Genomic DNA, 22,037 nt, shown 5'->3' on the forward strand with positions numbered 1-22,037 from the left:
TCCATTCTTTCTTCATGGGCCCGTAAGGAACCATTCAACTGATCAATAGATATCGATCCAAGTCTTTGACTCCTCAATGGCTACCACCACATGGTAAAATTTTGAGTTGAGAGAATGAAGAATTTTTTCAACAACACGAACATCTTCTAATTTTTCTCCAAGCCTTTTCATTTGTGCACTACCGTCAAAATTTTGGTGAAATAATCCGAAATGGATCCAGTCTCCTTCATCATTAGAGACTCAACTCAGCCCTTAGAGTTTGAAGACGAACCTTCTTCACCTTTTCAACTCCTATGACGGAATTTTGAAGAGTATCCAAAGTTTTTTTTGCATTGGTTATATCATCAATTTTCTCAAACATATCATCATCCAAACTTGAGAATGATAGTAAGTGCACATTGATATTTCTTTCTTTTATTTTCTAATTCTTCCTTCTGAGCTTCTGTTAGTTTCTCCACATTTCTGGTTCTACATAACCTTTCTCAACCATCTCCACACTCCTTGAGCACCGAGAATTGCTTTCATTCGAGCTGCCCAATTATCATAGTTGAGCTTAGATAATTGTGGGTATTGAAAAGATAAAGTAGTTGCTTTTGACGAAGACATTTATAAGTGGCTCTGATACCACTTTGTTGGAAAATAAAAGAACAAGGCACACACACTCACGAAGAATATAAAATGAAGAGGAATGTATGTATTGAATGTATTTATATGTTGTTATTTGAAATGATTGTTACATATGTAGTTATATCTTTCTTTGACATTTAAATTTAATACATCCTAATAAACAAATGATTTAAATTAAAACTAAATATAGATAATTTATTCAAACTGTAGTTTCTATTCATTCTTGAATTCTAACCATCAAATTTATTTTTAACATAAAGCAGAGAAGAATATGAAGCATGTGATGTGAGGAACCCTATCAGGATGTACAACGAGGGACTACATACCGTACCACTTGAGAGGGAAGGATCAGGTACTTCGCCAGCACAGACCCTCAAAACTGCAAGACTGGTCTTAAGCTACACCTTCACGTTCTTCCCAAGGATCATGATCATCATGATAACGCACCCCCAGTCACCAAAACAGTTGAGGCTGTTGCACCCTCTACCCCTTCTTCTGCTTATTCTCTCTCTTATCATTATGTCATGGAACGATTCTTGCGCTCGTGCTTATGTTCTTTGTCACCATGCTCCTTGCTTAGCTTCTTCATGCATGGTACAAGCAAGCACATATATTTACATGTATGAGAGGAGAATAATAATACAGAATATTTTCAGATCTTTCCTCTTATGTATCTTATTTTTTTTTAAAAAAGGAACATATTATTGTTTTATGAATGATTAAATTGGTTACCTGTGCTTACAGAATTTCTGTGTGTTCTCTAATTTGTGAATTTTACAAAGTCCGCTGATTCTGTTTGTTCTACTTTTGTTGGTTGCATTTTGTTTCAAATAGTAAATATTATGTAAAAAAAAAATACAAATGCTTTCTCATTTTATAATGAATTTAACTTTGATACATTTGCAACATAAAAATTTTTTAAACTGTTGACCAATTAAAAGTTGGCGTGACGAGAAAGGGAATTATATATCCGTTGTTATTTGGCGCTAATACTCCTAAACCTAAAGAATGCAGAGTTCGGATTCGAAAACCCAATGGAATTATATAGCAGAATAAGGCAGTCCATGAGTAAATAATTTCTGATTTTTCTTTGTCCCTATTTTGCTAGCAAATTCTCCTGCTTCATCAACTACATATGAAGAGAAGAATGGAAACCTGGTAAATGGGTATGAGGCAATTCTAATAAAAAAAATTATGTTTTCTGATTTATTATTTTTTAAAACTCGTAGCAGTGCTGGAGAGAACCCTTGTGCAGCGTTGACAGTGAATGGTGCGTGTGCTTGTGTTATGACCAAAAATAGATTAGAAAAAACTTAATTGATAGAAAACCAGTCATAATGATGTCCAAAATGTCAAGAATATACAAGGCATATTAAGTATCAACTGTTCTTTTGTTTTCTATATGAAGCTGCATCATCAGTCGCAGCCAATTATTGGGATAAAACATTTACAGCCATCTCTCAGGACAACAGAACTGGATCCATTTTTTCCGTTTGAATGCTACATCATCAACCACATTCAATAGGTGGGGCAGTTGATTTTCACTTATCTCTCAGGATAACATAACTGGGTCTATTTGAAGTTGGATTTCTCTGTATTTTAGATATTCTTTCAGGATCTCTGCAAATGCATCCTTATCCTGCACATAGAAGAGGCAGAAACCTTCAAAAACTGAACCGGGGAGAATACCAACAGTCCAATATAACTTCACAGATGTATTATAGGAATAATCAAGCAAATATATCAGTTTAAAACGAGGGTAAAGGCATATTAGCAGAAGCAGAGCTTACCTCTTTACATCTTAGTCTTGCCTTAAATTTAGCTACAAGATCCTGTGTGGTCACTCGAGTCTTTTGCTTAAACACAGCTCTGATTTCTTCTTCACTCACAGGTCCAGAAGCTGAAGTGGAAGTCCCAGGCTTTTGACGATGATGATGATGGCGGTGGTGGGCCGAACCTTTTGCAGATGCATTACTTTTAGAAGCAGTCCCGTGTACATCTTTACCGGATGACTTTTGTTCCTGAGTCAATAAGATAACAAAGAAAGTTCGATAGTAGTAATCCTAAGTTCCTCTTGTAATCCAAGAACCGGAAAAAAATATTTGACAATACATTTCAAAAATCCGGGAAAAAATATTTGACAAATATTAACTATTTTTTTATGTAATTTCCAATCCAAATCAACAAAGTGTGCTGTCAAACTCATATAAGTAAAATTTTGAATTGAAGTCCAAGTGTTAGTGGTTAGACATACTCTACCACAATTTGCCGAGAGAAAATCTTGCAACTTCATCTTCTCTTCAGCATTAAGAGCTCCAATGTCACGTGCTAATGTAGTCTGTGAAGGAACTTTGAATGTTGCTTGTAGGGCATGCACAAATCTTCGGAATTTCGGGCTTTCAACGAAGCGAAATGGTAGCTCTTCCCCAATAAACATTTCCACAAGTGCCCTTTGAGCCTCCTCTTGGTCAAATTTGGAAGCACTGGGTGAATTTAAAGCACCATGCTCATCTATAGTCGGTGTGGTCGTTATTTTTCTTTTGTTCGAATCATTATTAGGATTTGCTTGCATCTTCTCAAATGACCACCCATTGAGCTGGTTCCATTCCAATATTGTATTAAGCTACCACAATATTTGCATTTAGCCTTCTTCTCGGTATCATTCTCTACATCAAAATGATCCCAGACAGCTGACCGATCCTTACGAACACCTGACAGTGGAGAAGATGGTTGAGTGCTAGCGGACATCCCTGCTGCTTCAATATTACTGTTTTCAGTCATCTTGCTCTGCATATAAAACAAGGTGTACATAACTAAAAACATGGTGCCAAACATGCTAAAATTAACACACACTAATCCAAAGAAATAGCCGCCAATAAACTTCAGCATGATTCATAAACTAATCCATGTTCATATATCTCGCAAAGAAAAACACGGCCCAAAGATTATGAAATTAAAACTTCATATTAAGAATGATTTCAGCAAGATTCATAAACTATACACAGCCCAAAGAGAGACAAACAACTGATTGTACCAACTTAGTGTCTTGCATTTTATGAAAATAACATTATATTTGCAAAGAGATATATGTACATGGATTATGAGGCTATTTCACATAAACTTAAACAGTCTAAGCAAAAAATACTAAAATATTTTGCTAGCCATTCAAGTCAAGAGCCAATCTAGTTAGTAAGCTAGTTTTGCTCCATTCTACTATCATCACACAAATCATAAAGCCACTTGTACGTGGACCCCACCTCTCTAATACCCTGCCTTCTTGAATCCGTTTGCTAAGTGAAAACATAGAAACAAATAAAAAAAAGTGTTACAAATAACCAGGGCTAACGAAAAGCATAATAGTTAATAACCTCTGCAAAATTAATTCTGTTTTACAAACTGGCTACTAGGTTCGAAGAAAAATTTGGCATACTTACTAATTGATATTTACAATATTTTCCCAAAATATCCACAACTAATAAAAGAAAGTGACTATTTTCTTGGATCGATGCAAAGCTTCTCTGGAAACATAAATTCCTGAGCGTAAAATTCAAGCCAAAAGGGATCAAACTCTGAAGGAAATAGCTAAAATCCCAACTAGCTATTAACTCTGATATTAGAGAAATACTTATAAATGAAATTCGTAAAATCGAAGAATCATAGTCCTAAACTACAGGAAATAAGGTCAACAGAATTAACCGCCTCCACATTCTTTTCAACCCATCTTAACCAAGACACCCAACAGCCATTGGATCTCTCCGAAAACATCATTGGACGGCACAAATTAGCAACCACATAAAAGTAAAACATTCCAGCCCAGTTTCTCATCAAAACAGCCCAGTTCCAGCAACAATTTCAGCAATTTTGCAATAACGTAGTAAATTTTCACACAAGCAAACAATGTTCAAACCTATGAAGGGTAGGATTGGTGGAAGCAATTCATTCCCTCTTAATAGAAAAAAATCACATTAAAGTATTCTAAAATCTAAAAGCATACAGAAAAACAATGTCACTATCCATATTTAATCAGAGAAGAATGTAGCACATCAAGAAGGAAGCTTTCTAAATCACAAATCAATAGTTAGAGTAGTTTTGTTATAGCTAGTTATGCTTTAGAGTTTAAGTCACCATTTGAAGTGCTATTTGGTAAATTTTCAAGTAAACTGCAGACTTTTATATTCACAACTCCTACTTCAACTGAAAACACCACACCAGATATGAATCTGTCCCCCACTACTATTTATGTTACATAATTGCTAATTTCAAGCAATAAGACTGTTATAGATGTAAGACATGAGATTTAGTTAAGTTCCCAAGCAATAAGACTATTATAGGTTCTAAGTGGATTTTGCTATCAAAAGAGACCGTTTAGGGATAACATTATACATTATACATTTGCTATCAAAAGGGACTGTTTAGGAGCATCACCATAGGGATAACATTATACATTTGCAGTATATATGCCATGTACGATTGCCTATGACATTTTATGATCTCAATGTAAAGACTCACAAATCATGGCTAATTTATAAAGCCAAAGAGATATTATGTTGGAAGACCAATACCACTCATGTTCATGGAAATGCAAGCCAAAAATACAGAATTCAATATAAAATATCATTAGCTTCCCATCTATAAAGTATGTAGCAAGATTCTTGGTATTGATACCAGGCCAAAATGGTGCTACTTAGAGGCAATAATATACATTAAGAACCACTATTAAATCTTGAAACTAACAACAAAGAGTAGAAGCAAGCAATCACATCACAATATTACCAATTAATAGCTGCTTCATTACTCAAATAACGATGAACAGAACAGAAGGATAACCAGAGATATCTACCTCAGCAGCACCCGAAGAGGATCCCAACCCTGCTGAGCAATCCCTGTGAGCATTAAAAAATTTGCATCAGTAAATAACTAAATATTTAGCATATCAATTTTAAACTTCAGGAAAAGTTAGATTCAGAAGCATCATTGTCGCACGTTCTTTTTCTGCCTGTTTCAAGATTCATAGCCACCTATGATTTTTAGAAAAAAAACAAACATGGTGATCTCAAATTCACTCAAGGGTGAACTGACTGTCCAGCCCTCTTGAAAATGAATGAAAGTAGAAACCCTAAAATTTACACGGGTAAGTCTTTCACACACAATAAGAATATTTTAGAAAACCAACACAACCCAGTGAACTCACTTTGTTGGAACTACAACTTTATAGTAAGAAGAAGGAGAAATGGGTGGTACTAACCGTGTGAGGCTGTGACCCATAGGCAAGAAGCACGAGCAGAGGCGAATGGAAGGCAAAAGAACCGGAAGCCCACACCTGTGACGGCGATCGGCGACGGTGAAGACGACGGCGGAGAAGACCAAAGGCAGAAGAAGAGAAACAGAGGTGAGGCCCGTTCAACGTTGAATCTTGAATGAGACAATAGGGTGCCGGTGCCAGTTGCTTGCTCCGGTGCCGGCTGCGGCGGAGACTACCCGGTCGAAGGAGAATAGGCGAAGGAGAAGAGGAACTGGATTTCAGAATTTGTGCGACTTAAGGTAGAACTGGTTCCCGAATCAGAAATTCAGAATTAGGGTTTTTTTGAAATCTTAATTTGGATCTAGATTTAAAATCATTTAAATGGATTGGATTAAAAATTAAATTATAAAATAAATATAATTTGATTTGAATTTATTTTGGTTTAAAACTGATTTTTTTAATGATTTGGTTTAAAATCTAAAATTTTGATTTCTTTTTGTCCATTCTTAGACACATGTTTTTCTTTTAATTTCAGTCTCGCCATCAGATTCGGTGATTCCAAATCGTTTGTATCATTAAATAGTCCCATAACAAAATATATTTTTTAAATTTTTTTAATAACTGCTAAATAGTTCTTTTTTAAATTTAATTACAAATTAACCCAATATACTTTATTTAATTATAAAAACTATTTTTTATTTTATAAATAATTATTTTATCATAAATCTATCATGTTTATTAACAATCAGGAACAAAAACAATAACGAATTAGATCTTCTATTGATGCTAATAAATTTTTTTGGCCATTCCAATCAATTAAAAGATTATATTTGATCCGTGATGTTCGTGATGAACCATAAAATCATGTTTGATTGAAAACCAATCGATTGGATTACAGTTTACCACTAAACAATCGATTAAAAATTGTAAGGAAGCGTGGTTTTCGCATAAATCAATCGATTGGTCATATTAACCAATCGATTGAACGATGAGTTAAATGTGAATTTTGTATAATTCAATCGATTGTTTAGAATTTCCAATCGATTGAATGCTTCAAAACAAGCTGAGGTCTTACAATTCAATCGATTATTGTAACAATCGATTGAATTCACCAAAATAATATGGATTTGCTAAATTCAATCGATTGAAGTGTGCTACCCAATCTATTGAAATGTGTACTACGCCTATTTCAATCTTGTTATCGTTTTTAGAAATTATCTTGTTATGCATCTATCTTATCTTTAAAATTCTATGTTCAATTTTTGCGATTTTATTTTGATTTAGATACTCTAATCTTATCTTTTCCTTAATATTAACATTATAAATTGGTGAATAATTCATCACCAATTATTCAATTCCACCATTGAAATCGTGTATAATTTTCTTTGTTATAAAAAATTTCATTGTTTTTCTTTGGAACATCCATCTACTCAATATCCAAATTTTTTTATTTTTTTATCCGTCTATTTAATATCCACTATATCTTCATCGTTCAATCGATTGGTTAATATGACCAATCGATTGATTTATGCAAAAACTATGCTTCCTTGCAATTTTTAATCGATTGTTTAGTGGTAAACTGTAATCCAATCGATTGGTTTTCAATCAAACACGATTTTATGGTTCATCACAAACGTCACGGATCAAATATAATCTTTTAATCAATTGGAACGGCAAAATAATTTATTAGGATCAATGAAAAAACTAATTTATTATTGTTTTTGTTCTTGATTGTTAATAAATATGATAAATTTATGATAAAATAATTATTTATAAAATAAAAAATAATTTTTATAATTAAATAAAGTATATGGAGTTAATTTGTAATTAAATTTAAAAAATAACTATTTAATAGTTATTGAAAAAATTTAAAAAACATATTTTATTATGAAATTATTTAATGGTCCTTAGAGATATTATAGTCACAGTAGAATACACCGATCTATATAATAATTTCGTGTGTCATTGGGTGAAAGAAAGGACTTTTCTAAATCAAAGACGCGGAACTTCCACAAATTAAGTGCAGCAAGAGGATATTAAACAAAAGAATCAATTTACTCAACAAAACATTCTTGAAAAGTTGGCGAAAAACCGAATGTAACTATTTAGCAAAATTACCAATAAATAAATTAGAAGAAAGAAGCCAAAAGACTCCCCAACTCCCAAGTATTATAAACTGCTACATAAAAGTATGAAGAAAATAACTGAATTTCCATTCTTTCTTCTTTTTCCCTAAACTCATCTAGAAGTATTCATACCAACCAGATAGGAATATCTAAAATCTAATGTAAACCCATATTTAATCCCTTGACATCTAATGATTTTCTGTCACTGAAACAAGTGCAGTTTCTCTCCTGTGGGTTGCCTTGGCTGGAGTAGACGAGAATGCATAAACCCATAAATAGATTAAATAGTGAGAATGTTAGAAATTCTCAAACTCCTAATAGATTAAAAGGAGGAAGAGTTGCCCCTTGAACATGATTTTGTCCAAACTTACATGTCACCGGGGAAGATGAACCAAGACCAACACCTATTTACCAGAACAATGACCACATCACCACCAATATAATGAAATTTTCTTTTTTAATCCTGTTTTTATTTTTGACACTAGACCCCGATATAAACATTTGACAGAGCAGCAATGACATTCCAACCCTGAATTGATTCGGGAAACAGAACTACAGAACCTTCTCACATTATCCAATTCAAGGATAGATGAAACAATGATGCTATAACTGTGCAAAGCAGAGCAGTGATACTTTTCTGTGCAGTCAAAATGAAAACCACTTGTAGCCCCCAAATTGCAAATGTATTCTCACCAGGTACCGAAACTGCAACCGATGTGTCCTTGAGTGATGGTTCTAAGGCGATCTTGCATGACAGCCTTGGATGAATATGGCGGGAAACACAGCCTGTAAAAGCATGTGTGCGATGAAGGAAGGCGGTCTTCAGTTTCCATAGACCTGTAAATGTATAGACGGGAAGCTAAACCACGGAAACCTTCAACTGGCAGATATTTCACGGATGTCCAAAAGAACAGAAGAATTTTCCTTTGTTCTGCTGGCATTCTACCAACAATCTGCCAAATTTTTTTGGACGGAATATAATGTTAGATTTATTGTATTTCTGCAATTCATGATCCAAATAGAAAAATTTATAAATATTAAATAATCATACAGTATAGCTCAAACTGGAAAGAATATGAAAACAATGCAATTCATTAGCATATGGCTTCACAAAAGTACAGTGGCCAAACTATAGAAGTACTTTTTTTTCTTTTTTCTTTAAACAAAGCATCACCAATTATGATTAAAGTTAAATATTTTAAAATCATAGTATTTGGGGGCAAATGAACTGAAGGGAGACATCTGAGTGAGTGTGATATGTACTCTAGAATTGGTACCAGTAAGTGGCTATTATGTAAAAGAGTAGTGTGTAGAAAGAGGTGTTCTCAGCATGCGCTGAACATTAGAAATTTCGGAAGAATGCATATGTTAATCTGAGAGATTCAAGGAGGGAGTTAGGTAGCACCTAAAAAATTGAAGATATCAGGACTAAATGAAGAGAGTTAGCTAACAAAATAGAAGAAGTTGTATCATAAATTCATAGTTGTATCAGTGGCTGATTTCATGGCTTGAACCTAAAACCATGAGGTCATTCGGAAACAACTCAACTGTTGCTCCAAGTTCTTCAAAATGGGGAAGTAAAATTACATTCACAAAAGAAAAAGTTAACAAAAAGGGAGAGGAGAGAGTGGAGCAGAGAGGATGTAAAGACATGTTAGTTCCAGAAAGCCAGTATCATTAATACCTCCCAAAACCATGATATTTGACAGTCAGTCTCTTTATAGCCATTATACTCAGTATGCGCCTTCCAATCTTCGACAGAAATAGTACTTTCGCTCCCATGGAGCATCCAATCAAGGTCTTCAAGCTCTAAACTTTTAAAGAAGAACGGCTGTTGCCTTGAGTTAGAAAGGATATCACCAAAACCCTTGGCAAAATGTGATACCTGCTCAGATATCGATGTCTCAAAATAATTTTGAATGAGAAGAGAAACATACTTCTCCCTGTTCTTACTATTCACTACAAGGTTTTTCCCACCAGAGCAAAGTTCAACCACTTTCCTGTGTCCTAATTCATCCACCTCTCTCACAAACGTCAGTCCTAAAGCATCTGAATCAATGAAATCAGCATCCATCTCCAATATTTGCTTGCAGCTACTGTACAAGTAAGGATCTGCCGCCTGTATATCTTCTAAAGTAACAGACTTTCCAGCCAATTGCTTGAAAAACAAACGGTCAAAAACAATACCCACTTGCACCTTATGCATTAAAGCTAATGCAATAACACGACCAGCAAAACTGAAGTACTTTAGATGCAGAGGATCTACCTTAGATGCTGCAAACAAGAAGACATAGTAAACTTGGCTATGCATGAGTGCTTTATTAATATTCACAGATGATTAATGCAAATCCACCAATCATCCAAAAGGATGAGTATGCACGGATTGACATGGACTTCTATTTGCTTTTGTCATCAACAAGCAACTGGCCTCCATTTGCTTTGGTAACTTCTGGAACAGCCTGAGATTAAAGACAATGAAAACCAAATCACCTCAAATAGCAGAGAAAAATTTGCCCAGATAGATACCACTGGGATTGAAAAGAAGTCAGATATTGCTTCCAATCATTTGGTTTTTTTCAATTAGTATCTTGACAATTTTTCACTCTCCAATATTTTATGCAAAATATGGTTTACAGTGAGAAATCAAGGTTTAAACAAATAACCTCGGTTGAGCGTTTTCGGTGCCTAATCTTGGCACCAGTAGATGACGGGGCACTGGTACTAGTATCCTTCTGCATAGCTCTTCAATAAGATTTCACCTGATTGGAAGACAATGTGAAAATCACGTGTAGCCAGAAGATGACACCTGCAAAGTAAATGCATAAAATATACTTCTCTATACATATAAAGCATACAACTCAATACGCTTATCACACTATGTCCTATCACCTAACAAAATATCAGGGGGTAAAAGAAAATTCAAGTGAACTGAATCGGTGATTCCCGTTGAACGAAATTAAATTCTGCAAAAGAGCCTTAAATATTTTGGTATTTGATCTCATTTGCTATTTACTTATTACATCAACTCTCTTGTTGTCACTATCATTATCATGTACTTCTTCTCCATTAGTACACCTACAGAATCTGCCAAGGAACTTGATTATTTCCCATTAATTTAGCCACTTTATTTGGTGTGAAATATTGAATTTCACCTAAAAGAAGTTTATAATCATGATCAGTCATCCCTTCTTATCAACTAGATATCTGATACAACTTCCCTAACTTAGTGGACTATAAAACAGAATTTAATACAAAATGCCTGATATGCCTTTTTTTTATATATAGATAGAGAGATACAAAAGGTGTCATCAACCACAGAAAACTCAATTTAACACTTTTTTATTTCATTCACAAAAGCTCAGAGATGCTACACAAAAATTTAATCATGTATTAGAATGGTTAAATAGGGCATCACTAGAGGCCCTAATAGTCATATAGGAGGGGAGAGGTTAGCCATTGGGAGATGCTGGGTGTCAGGGATGACCCTCGGCCAAGGAATGTCTGCCAATATGGAGAAACCTATACGGGGAACTACCTATACTGATGAGCCATGGAAGGCTTTTAGCCTTTAGAGATTTCACACTGCCTTTGCAGCCAGCCTACCCTAAAAGGACTCTATTTGAATTCTTATGGATATCAAAAGTAAATCCCTCTTGCACTACGCTCTAAACAAGCTCTCTTCACCCCACAACCCCAAAACCACCCTATCGCCAACTTATACCTTTTAGGAATGATGCTCCTTGATAATCCATTTTGCAGAACATTTTCCCTCCATAGTTTTGATCACAAGCAATCCAAAAAGGCAACTCAATCTGATCAAAGCTCCATGAGAAATCAGTTTAATGGAGTCAAAGGCTTGTCTCGTGTGAGAAACCTAGGAGACTTAATCCTACTTCAATAGACATCATCTGTTAAATTGATTAATGTGCATGGTTGATGACTGAATCTGAATTCAAAAATGGAGACTCAATTGAAGATACTAGTATTGCAGTACAAGTACATGAATACAGCTATCACCCAGATACTGTTCGTCAATGTATGATATCCATCGCATATTCACATTTGCATAACATAAATTCAGAAATTGAAACCAAATCCCCGACCCACCTATGTTGACTTCATGTGCATCTATATAACTTCCTAATTTGGAGGAATGCTACACTTTCACGAACTACTGAGTACTGATCCCTAATCAGAAACTCCTCTATCCATTCAAATGATAAGACCTATTCACCACAAAACCACTCCTGCATTACCAATACTCCATCCCCACACGCTTGAACTTCCATAAAGTCGCTGACTTTGAAATTTCCGTATCCCATTCATCCCTCAACTGCTCCATGATGCAAAACATTTTCCAGTTATATCACACATCTATACCACAGACAAAAATACAAATAAATAATGCACAACTAAAATTTCTTATTTTTTCCTTATTTATACAATAAAATCATTTACAATAAACTCAAAGCTTTGTGAGTGACGAATCTCGAAGACTAAAGGTGCTTGGTGAAGCATGAAAGAAAAAACCAGATTCAAAATCAGAAACAGTTCATTACAGTTAAACCTATACCAGACTCGAAAATAATAACAAAAGCACACACTTGAAAAATCAACAATCCAAAAAGGAAAAACAAAGTGTAAATAAAGAAAAAGATAAAAATGGAAGATAAGTAATAGCGAGATAGTGAGTGTTAAAGTGAGAAGTTAAAAGATCTTTTAGAAAAGTAAAAACAATTTCATATTTGGATATCTTATATAAAAATATCTTTTTATTTAATAATTATGTTTGACTACAACAATATAAAAATACTTTTTGTTTACTTATTATGTAAAAAATATTTTTTAAGTTAAAAAAATCTTTAAAAAAATAAATTATAATTTCTAAAAAAATATATTTTTTTATTCTTCTAGTGTATTTTTATTACTAAAATTTTGCTAAACATATTAAACAATAAAAAAATTATTAAATTTTTTTTAACAACTTAACATATAAACAAGCTCATAATCTATTAAAAGAATATTATTTTCAATACTTGAACTCTTCACTTAGTTTAAATGTAGATACCTGATCATTTCGATTAAATTTATATTATTAGTTCACATTTTAATTTATAAAAGTGAATTTATAGGTACACTATTGCCTATTAATATACTAAGCATAATCGGGTATAACCAAGATTATTCCATATGAAAAATTTAAAATATGTAGGTATTACTCTACTTTGTGTTGAATTTCTGATCATTAAATCCCAGAGACAACAATGCTGTAAACGGATAGATATAGCTATGTTGGTTGCCGCTTTGAAAACAATGTTGCAAATGAGAATTTTTAGGTAATTGAAACATGCTAAATGATCTCAAGGAATTTATACAAATACAGCCTCTCATTTACAGATAAATGTGTAGGCAAAAACCTGAGTAAATAATATTCAGGAAATTGGGAATGAAACATCAACGGTCAAGATATATATATATACACATCTTGATAGCTTCCTGAATCCTTTGATTCTTTTTTCACTCAAATGGTAGAATACAAAATGTACAAAGTATCTTTTTCCATTTCCGCTTCTAAATAAACTTTGCAATAAGAGAGAACAAATTACACCTTTGGCATTGGAACTAAGAATGGCTTTGAAACCCTTGTTGCAATATTTCCCCCAGCCTCCTGTATAGAGCTTGTTGTTCATCGAATGATAGGTTCATGAATATCTGGAATAAACCATGGTTAAACCATTTCTCAATATATTCATTAATTGACATACAAAGTAAAATACAAAATAACATCAACAGAGTACCTGATCCAGGATCATTTCAACTGATAAATTTTGCGGCACAACAAATGACTGATGATATATATAGGCAAACACGGCCATTACCATCTGCACCAAGGATAAATAAATAAATTTGTCAATAATTCACAACTATATAATATTATACTTACAATTCAAAGGAGGGTATACTCTTAGATTGGAAAACAAATATGACTACTACTATCTCCATTTATCATCAAAGACACACCTTTCTTCTTTTTTTTTTTTTTTTTTGTCTTTTTGGTGGTGTTAACGGTGTATCCGAGCACGAGAAACCATGATTTTGGATGTATGATATTCTATATAATTCTAAAAGTTGTAAAAATATTAGCAATTTGTGATAAATAAGAGTCTACCTGGCAGTCCATTCTGTCAGTAATTCCCCCGTGTCCCGGAATACTGTCACCAAAGTCCTGCAAAACGTGGAAAATTCAGCTAATCTGTTCATACCTTTGACCTAGATGGATGATATTCATTTGCTCATTTGTATATCATAAAAGCAGAACTAAAGAGAGGATACCTTTATTTTAAAAGCCCTTTTGAAGCCACTTGCAAAGAAGCCTCCAAAAGGTGCAATAATCGAAGCAAACAAACCAAGACATAGAGCATGCCCTTGAACTGGCAGGATTGTTATCTCTTGCCAAGGAAACTGCATATTAAAAGATAGAATGTCACTCGTTATAATGTCATATATTATAGGAATCTGGATTGGCACTTCATGATTACAGTATTGTCATATTTTATAAGCTGAATGTTTTATTTTCGAATCCCACAACATGCTTTCTTTAATTGTGACTTGATCTTAGAAGAATGAAACCTGCATCAACTGGTCAAAATATTGCGGAGTGAGTTTAAGGATTATGAATTCAGCCGAATGTTAAGTGCTTACCCAGTGTGGAATCCATCCCGATAAGGAGTAAGGTTCTGGCTTAAACAGTGGGCCAGGATCACAATCAAGCCAACCAGTTGTCAAGTCCTGCATGTTATTCCCAGCAACATGAACATAAATAAATCAGTTGTCAAATAAAACTTCACAATATATCAATTAGTTAAGGTAGGCAAGAGGTACCTTCCTTGGACATGTTAGCCACTTAGATCGACCCATGACGTTAGCAAGCTACAAGAGAGTTTTATACAATCATATTAACATTCAATTCAGCACACAGCTTTATTGATTTATAATAACACTTCAGAAAGCATGTAACTGCGAAGAATTTCACCAAAAAACTAATCAAGTTTTCCAAGAGCAGAGAGTTTATTCAGGATGTTGGGTCATTTAATGACACAGGAACACAAAGCATCCTTAAAGATTCTGGTTGATTGGCAATGGCCCCAGCCCCCACCCAAACCACTCCAATGGTTGCATCTTCAACATCCCCCCCCCCCCCCCCCTTCTTTTTTTTTTATAAAAGGAAACCCTGAATTTTTGCTCACCAGAAATGCAGAGATGATAGTTGAAATTGAAGCCCCAATAAACCCCTCCCAAGTTTTCTTTGGAGATAACTTGATCAAAGGAGTTCTTCCAAAGAAGAAACCAAAAATATAAGCAGCAATGTCATTAATGACGATAAGTGTTGCAGGAAGAAGAAACCTGTATAGTAAGTTCAAGCATAAAAATAGCATTAATCAACTCAATTGTCAAACCATGTGCGTAAGTCTTGAAGCCAAAAGAGACTAATGGTAGCAAGGACATTTTATTTGAATTAAAGTAACGGGTGGCATAGGAACACTAAATACATGAATGAAACAATTATATCAACGATATAGGTCAACATATAAAAATCACCTTAACCTACAACTTCACAAAGAAAAAGAATATACTCAACAATGAACCGAAGATAAGTTAACGGGCATATATTTAACCTATGAGAAAGGCACTAAGGATAGGAATTTATTCATACAGCAAAAACGATAGGTATGGATATGACTATATTAACATAATTTGCCCATCTCAATTTTACTTTGTTCATGTAACTATGAATTTGCATGGAAGCTCGACAGCCTTGCAAGCCTATTTGTTTTACGAACTGCATAATCAAAGAAAATTACATTATATAGCCAGTTCCCTTATCTCTGGAAAGTAGGCAAATAATCTTGGTTTTAGAATGACAATTCTCCAATAGTCCTCTATGATGAAAATGTAAATGTGAATAATAAATTCCTTTTATAGATCGTACCAGAAAATCCCTTCGAAAATGCTTGCCACAGTGAAGGAGGACTGCCCAAATACAACAATTAGAATCATGTGAGTCCAAGCATACTGGCCAAATTGGTACTTGTACATCTTCTTCTTTAATGTGAGAATGAACCACATAAATCCTGAGACCAAACAATAAAATAATACATTTAACCAAAGTATTAGTATTCCCACAGCAAGCAGCATCACAACCCAATAAAATTAGCATGAAATTCAGGCATCTGGTAGACATATTCCACAAGCACAACCAAATGGATAATAAAATTATATGTATAAAATCACCTGAAATATAAAGGGCATAGCAGATAACCATATGATACTTTATAAGACTGCTCACTAGCCGATATAATACCATGTCTGAAGTTACTGTGTTAACGAGGCGTGGACTAAGAATACGTCCATAAACAAATAACATCGCGGTGAAGAAAAAATGCCTGAAATGGTAAATGCCAATGAAAAATGAAACATAGACAAGCTATTAAATAACTAAGAACAAGACTTGTTTCTGGCCATTTGTTGACAAGCTTATCTTGAAAATAACAAATAGTAATGGTTTGAAACAATTTTGTCACTAGTACCAATTTAATAGCCTAAATCCTGGAAGTTGCCTATCTTCATGTGCTCTCCTGAGTAGATTGAAAAGCTCTTTTGCCATGAAGATTTGAATAACAACCACCATTGCTGTAATATAAAGGTGACCCATATAGATGATTAATGCAAAGCCACCAATCATCCAAATGGATGAGTATGCACGAATTAACATGGACTTGTATTTGCTTTTGTCATCAACAAGCAACTGGCCTCCATTTGCTTTGGTAACTTCCGGAACAGCCTGAGATAAAAGACAATGAAAACCAAATCACCTCAAATAGCAGAGAAAAATTTGCCAGAAAGATACCACTGGGATTGAAAAGAAGTCAGATATTGCTTCCAATCATTTGGTTTTTCTCAATTAGTATCTTGACAATTTTTCATTCTCCAATATTTTATGCAAAATATGGTTTACAGTGAGAAATCAAGGTTTAAACAATTAACCTCAGTTGAGCGTTTTCGGTGCCTAATCTTGGCACCAGTAGATGACGGGGCACTGGGTGAATTTAAAGCACCATGCTCATCTATAGTCGGTGTGGTCGTTATTTTTCTTTTGTTCGAATCATTATTAGGATTTTGCTTGCATCTTCTCAAATGACCACCCATTGAGCTGGTTCCATTCCAATATTGTATTAAGCTACCACAATATTTGCATTTAGCCTTCTTCTCGGTATCATTCTCTACATCAAAATGATCCCAGACAGCTGACCGATCCTTACGAACACCTGACAGTGGAGAAGATGGTTGAGTGCTAGCGGACATCCCTGCTGCTTCAATATTACTGTTTTCAGTCATCTTGCTCTGCATATAAAACAAGGTGTACATAACTAAAAACATGGTGCCAAACATGCTAAAATTAACACACACTAATCCAAAGAAATAGCCGCCAATAAACTTCAGCATGATTCATAAACTAATCCATGTTCATATATCTCGCAAAGAAAAACACGGCCCAAAGATTATGAAATTAAAACTTCATATTAAGAATGATTTCAGCAAGATTCATAAACTATACACAGCCCAAAGAGAGACAAACAACTGATTGTACCAACTTAGTGTCTTGCATTTTATGAAAATAACATTATATTTGCAAAGAGATATATGTACATGGATTATGAGGCTATTTCACATAAACTTAAACAGTCTAAGCAAAAAATACTAAAATATTTTGCTAGCCATTCAAGTCAAGAGCCAATCTAGTTAGTAAGCTAGTTTTGCTCCATTCTACTATCATCACACAAATCATAAAGCCACTTGTACGTGGACCCCACCTCTCTAATACCCTGCCTTCTTGAATCCGTTTGCTAAGTGAAAACATAGAAACAAATAAAAAAAAGTGTTACAAATAACCAGGGCTAACGAAAAGCATAATAGTTAATAACCTCTGCAAAATTAATTCTGTTTTACAAACTGGCTACTAGGTTCGAAGAAAAATTTGGCATACTTACTAATTGATATTTACAATATTTTCCCAAAATATCCACAACTAATAAAAGAAAGTGACTATTTTCTTGGATCGATGCAAAGCTTCTCTGGAAACATAAATTCCTGAGCGTAAAATTCAAGCCAAAAGGGATCAAACTCTGAAGGAAATAGCTAAAATCCCAACTAGCTATTAACTCTGATATTAGAGAAATACTTATAAATGAAATTCGTAAAATCGAAGAATCATAGTCCTAAACTACAGGAAATAAGGTCAACAGAATTAACCGCCTCCACATTCTTTTCAACCCATCTTAACCAAGACACCCAACAGCCATTGGATCTCTCCGAAAACATCATTGGACGGCACAAATTAGCAACCACATAAAAGTAAAACATTCCAGCCCAGTTTCTCATCAAAACAGCCCAGTTCCAGCAACAATTTCAGCAATTTTGCAATAACGTAGTAAATTTTCACACAAGCAAACAATGTTCAAACCTATGAAGGGTAGGATTGGTGGAAGCAATTCATTCCCTCTTAATAGAAAAAAATCACATTAAAGTATTCTAAAATCTAAAAGCATACAGAAAAAACAATGTCACTATCCATATTTAATCAGAGAAGAATGTAGCACATCAAGAAGGAAGCTTTCTAAATCACAAATCAATAGTTAGAGTAGTTTTGTTATAGCTAGTTATGCTTTAGAGTTTAAGTCACCATTTGAAGTGCTATTTGGTAAATTTTCAAGTAAACTGCAGACTTTTATATTCACAACTCCTACTTCAACTGAAAACACCACACCAGATATGAATCTGTCCCCCACTACTATTTATGTTACATAATTGCTAATTTCAAGCAATAAGACTGTTATAGATGTAAGACATGAGATTTAGTTAAGTTCCCAAGCAATAAGACTATTATAGGTTCTAAGTGGATTTTGCTATCAAAAGAGACCGTTTAGGGATAACATTATACATTATACATTTGCTATCAAAAGGGACTGTTTAGGAGCATCACCATAGGGATAACATTATACATTTGCAGTATATATGCCATGTACGATTGCCTATGACATTTTATGATCTCAATGTAAAGACTCACAAATCATGGCTAATTTATAAAGCCAAAGAGATATTATGTTGGAAGACCAATACCACTCATGTTCATGGAAATGCAAGCCAAAAATACAGAATTCAATATAAAATATCATTAGCTTCCCATCTATAAAGTATGTAGCAAGATTCTTGGTATTGATACCAGGCCAAAATGGTGCTACTTAGAGGCAATAATATACATTAAGAACCACTATTAAATCTTGAAACTAACAACAAAGAGTAGAAGCAAGCAATCACATCACAATATTACCAATTAATAGCTGCTTCATTACTCAAATAACGATGAACAGAACAGAAGGATAACCAGAGATATCTACCTCAGCAGCACCCGAAGAGGATCCCAACCCTGCTGAGCAATCCCTGTGAGCATTAAAAAATTTGCATCAGTAAATAACTAAATATTTAGCATATCAATTTTAAACTTCAGGAAAAGTTAGATTCAGAAGCATCATTGTCGCACGTTCTTTTTCTGCCTGTTTCAAGATTCATAGCCACCTATGATTTTTAGAAAAAAAACAAACATGGTGATCTCAAATTCACTCAAGGGTGAACTGACTGTCCAGCCCTCTTGAAAATGAATGAAAGTAGAAACCCTAAAATTTACACGGGTAAGTCTTTCACACACAATAAGAATATTTTAGAAAACCAACACAACCCAGTGAACTCACTTTGTTGGAACTACAACTTTATAGTAAGAAGAAGGAGAAATGGGTGGTACTAACCGTGTGAGGCTGTGACCCATAGGCAAGAAGCACGAGCAGAGGCGAATGGAAGGCAAAAGAACCGGAAGCCCACACCTGTGACGGCGATCGGCGACGGTGAAGACGACGGCGGAGAAGACCAAAGGCAGAAGAAGAGAAACAGAGGTGAGGCCCGTTCAACGTTGAATCTTGAATGAGACAATAGGGTGCCGGTGCCAGTTGCTTGCTCCGGTGCCGGCTGCGGCGGAGACTACCCGGTCGAAGGAGAATAGGCGAAGGAGAAGAGGAACTGGATTTCAGAATTTGTGCGACTTAAGGTAGAACTGGTTCCCGAATCAGAAATTCAGAATTAGGGTTTTTTTGAAATCTTAATTTGGATCTAGATTTAAAATCATTTAAATGGATTGGATTAAAAATTAAATTATAAAATAAATATAATTTGATTTGAATTTATTTTGGTTTAAAACTGATTTTTTTAATGATTTGGTTTAAAATCTAAAATTTTGATTTTTTTTTGTCCATTCTTAGACATATGTTTTTCTTTTAATTTCAGTCTCGCCATCAGATTCGGTGATTCCAAATCGTTTGTATCATTAAATAGTCTCATAACAAAATATATTTTTTAAATTTTTTTAATAACTGCTAAATAGTTCTTTTTTAAATTTAATTACAAATTAACCCAATATACTTTATTTAATTATAAAAACTATTTTTTATTTTATAAATAATTATTTTATCATAAATCTATCATGTTTATTAACAATCAGGAACAAAAACAATAACGAATTAGATCTTCTATTGATGCTAATAAATTTTTTTGGCCATTCCAATCAATTAAAAGATTATATTTGATCCGTGATGTTCGTGATGAACCATAAAATCATGTTTGATTGAAAACCAATCGATTGGATTACAGTTTACCACTAAACAATCGATTAAAAATTGTAAGGAAGCGTGGTTTTCGCATAAATCAATCGATTGGTCATATTAACCAATCGATTGAACGATGAGTTAAATGTGAATTTTGTATAATTCAATCGATTGTTTAGAATTTCCAATCGATTGAATGCTTCAAAACAAGCTGAGGTCTTACAATTCAATCGATTATTGTAACAATCGATTGAATTCACCAAAATAATATGGATTTGCTAAATTCAATCGATTGAAGTGTGCTACCCAATCTATTGAAATGTGTACTACGCCTATTTCAATCTTGTTATCGTTTTTAGAAATTATCTTGTTATGCATCTATCTTATCTTTAAAATTCTATGTTCAATTTTTGCGATTTTATTTTGATTTAGATACTCTAATCTTATCTTTTCCTTAATATTAACATTATAAATTGGTGAATAATTCATCACCAATTATTCAATTCCACCATTGAAATCGTGTATAATTTTCTTTGTTATAAAAAATTTCATTGTTTTTCTTTGAAACATCCATCTACTCAATATCCAAATTTTTTTATTTTTTTATCCGTCTATTTAATATCCACTATATCTTCATCGTTCAATCGATTGGTTAATATGACCAATCGATTGATTTATACAAAAACTATGCTTCCTTGCAATTTTTAATCGATTGTTTAGTGGTAAACTGTAATCCAATCGATTGGTTTTCAATCAAACACGATTTTATGGTTCATCACAAACGTCACGGATCAAATATAATCTTTTAATCAATTGGAACGGCAAAATAATTTATTAGGATCAATGAAAAAACTAATTTATTATTGTTTTTGTTCTTGATTGTTAATAAATATGATAAATTTATGATAAAATAATTATTTATAAAATAAAAAATAATTTTTATAATTAAATAAAGTATATGGAGTTAATTTGTAATTAAATTTAAAAAATAACTATTTAATAGTTATTGAAAAATTTAAAAAACATATTTTATTATGAAATTATTTAATGGTCCTTAGAGATATTATAGTCACAGTAGAATACACCGATCTATATAATAATTTCGTGTGTCATTGGGTGAAAGAAAGGACTTTTCTAAATCAAAGACGCGGAACTTCCACAAATTAAGTGCAGCAAGAGGATATTAAACAAAAGAATCAATTTACTCAACAAAACATTCTTGAAAAGTTGGCGAAAAACCGAATGTAACTATTTAGCAAAATTACCAATAAATAAATTAGAAGAAAGAAGCCAAAAGACTCCCCAACTCCCAAGTATTATAAACTGCTACAT

General features: G+C 33.6%; 3 protein-coding genes across 7 annotated transcripts; all 3 read right to left on the reverse strand.

The window, feature by feature from the left end:
- Positions 1-1,925: 1,925 nt before the first annotated feature.
- Positions 1,926-6,276, reverse strand: LOC112795994 (uncharacterized). Of its 3 annotated transcripts, XM_025838229.3 has the most exons (6): positions 5,873-6,248; positions 5,468-5,510; positions 3,885-3,917; positions 2,882-3,414; positions 2,418-2,648; positions 1,926-2,266 (listed from the first exon to the last, which is right to left on the reverse strand). In XM_025838229.3, the coding sequence occupies exons 4-6, from the start codon at positions 3,197-3,199 to the stop codon at positions 2,180-2,182; spliced, it is 636 nt and encodes a 211-aa protein (XP_025694014.2). In that variant the 5' UTR covers positions 3,200-3,414; positions 3,885-3,917; positions 5,468-5,510; positions 5,873-6,248; the 3' UTR covers positions 1,926-2,179. The 3 variants fall into 3 exon arrangements, with proteins under 3 accessions (XP_025694014.2, XP_072089996.1, XP_072089997.1); XM_072233895.1 differs by lacking the exon at positions 3,885-3,917 and having other exon boundaries at positions 5,873-6,276; XM_072233896.1 differs by lacking the exon at positions 3,885-3,917 and having other exon boundaries at positions 5,401-5,510.
- Positions 5,423-11,216, reverse strand: LOC112795991 (E3 ubiquitin-protein ligase UPL5-like). Its single transcript, XM_025838224.3, has 7 exons — positions 10,659-11,216; positions 9,680-10,454; positions 8,696-8,948; positions 8,483-8,556; positions 5,873-6,101; positions 5,707-5,743; positions 5,423-5,510 (listed from the first exon to the last, which is right to left on the reverse strand). The coding sequence occupies exons 2-7, from the start codon at positions 10,304-10,306 to the stop codon at positions 5,423-5,425; spliced, it is 1,308 nt and encodes a 435-aa protein (XP_025694009.2). The 5' UTR covers positions 10,307-10,454; positions 10,659-11,216.
- A 2,108-nt stretch (positions 11,217-13,324) lies between these two features.
- On the reverse strand, positions 13,325-20,349 carry LOC112795987 (phosphatidate cytidylyltransferase 1-like). Of its 3 annotated transcripts, XM_025838219.3 has the most exons (14): positions 19,857-20,240; positions 19,452-19,494; positions 17,868-17,900; positions 17,041-17,397; positions 16,584-16,837; positions 16,288-16,439; positions 15,986-16,127; positions 15,243-15,399; positions 14,878-14,925; positions 14,698-14,784; positions 14,329-14,457; positions 14,165-14,221; positions 13,794-13,877; positions 13,325-13,707 (listed from the first exon to the last, which is right to left on the reverse strand). In XM_025838219.3, the coding sequence occupies exons 1-14, from the start codon at positions 19,874-19,876 to the stop codon at positions 13,618-13,620; spliced, it is 1,653 nt and encodes a 550-aa protein (XP_025694004.1). In that variant the 5' UTR covers positions 19,877-20,240; the 3' UTR covers positions 13,325-13,617. The 3 variants fall into 3 exon arrangements, with proteins under 3 accessions (XP_025694004.1, XP_072089998.1, XP_072089999.1); XM_072233897.1 differs by lacking the exon at positions 17,868-17,900 and having other exon boundaries at positions 19,857-20,349; XM_072233898.1 differs by lacking the exon at positions 17,868-17,900 and having other exon boundaries at positions 19,385-19,494; positions 19,857-20,205.
- Between the last annotated feature and the right edge of the window lie 1,688 nt (positions 20,350-22,037).

The sequence above is a fragment of the Arachis hypogaea genome, chromosome 4, assembly GCF_003086295.3.
Source record: "Arachis hypogaea cultivar Tifrunner chromosome 4, arahy.Tifrunner.gnm2.J5K5, whole genome shotgun sequence".
Lineage (NCBI taxonomy): Eukaryota > Viridiplantae > Streptophyta > Magnoliopsida > Fabales > Fabaceae > Arachis > Arachis hypogaea.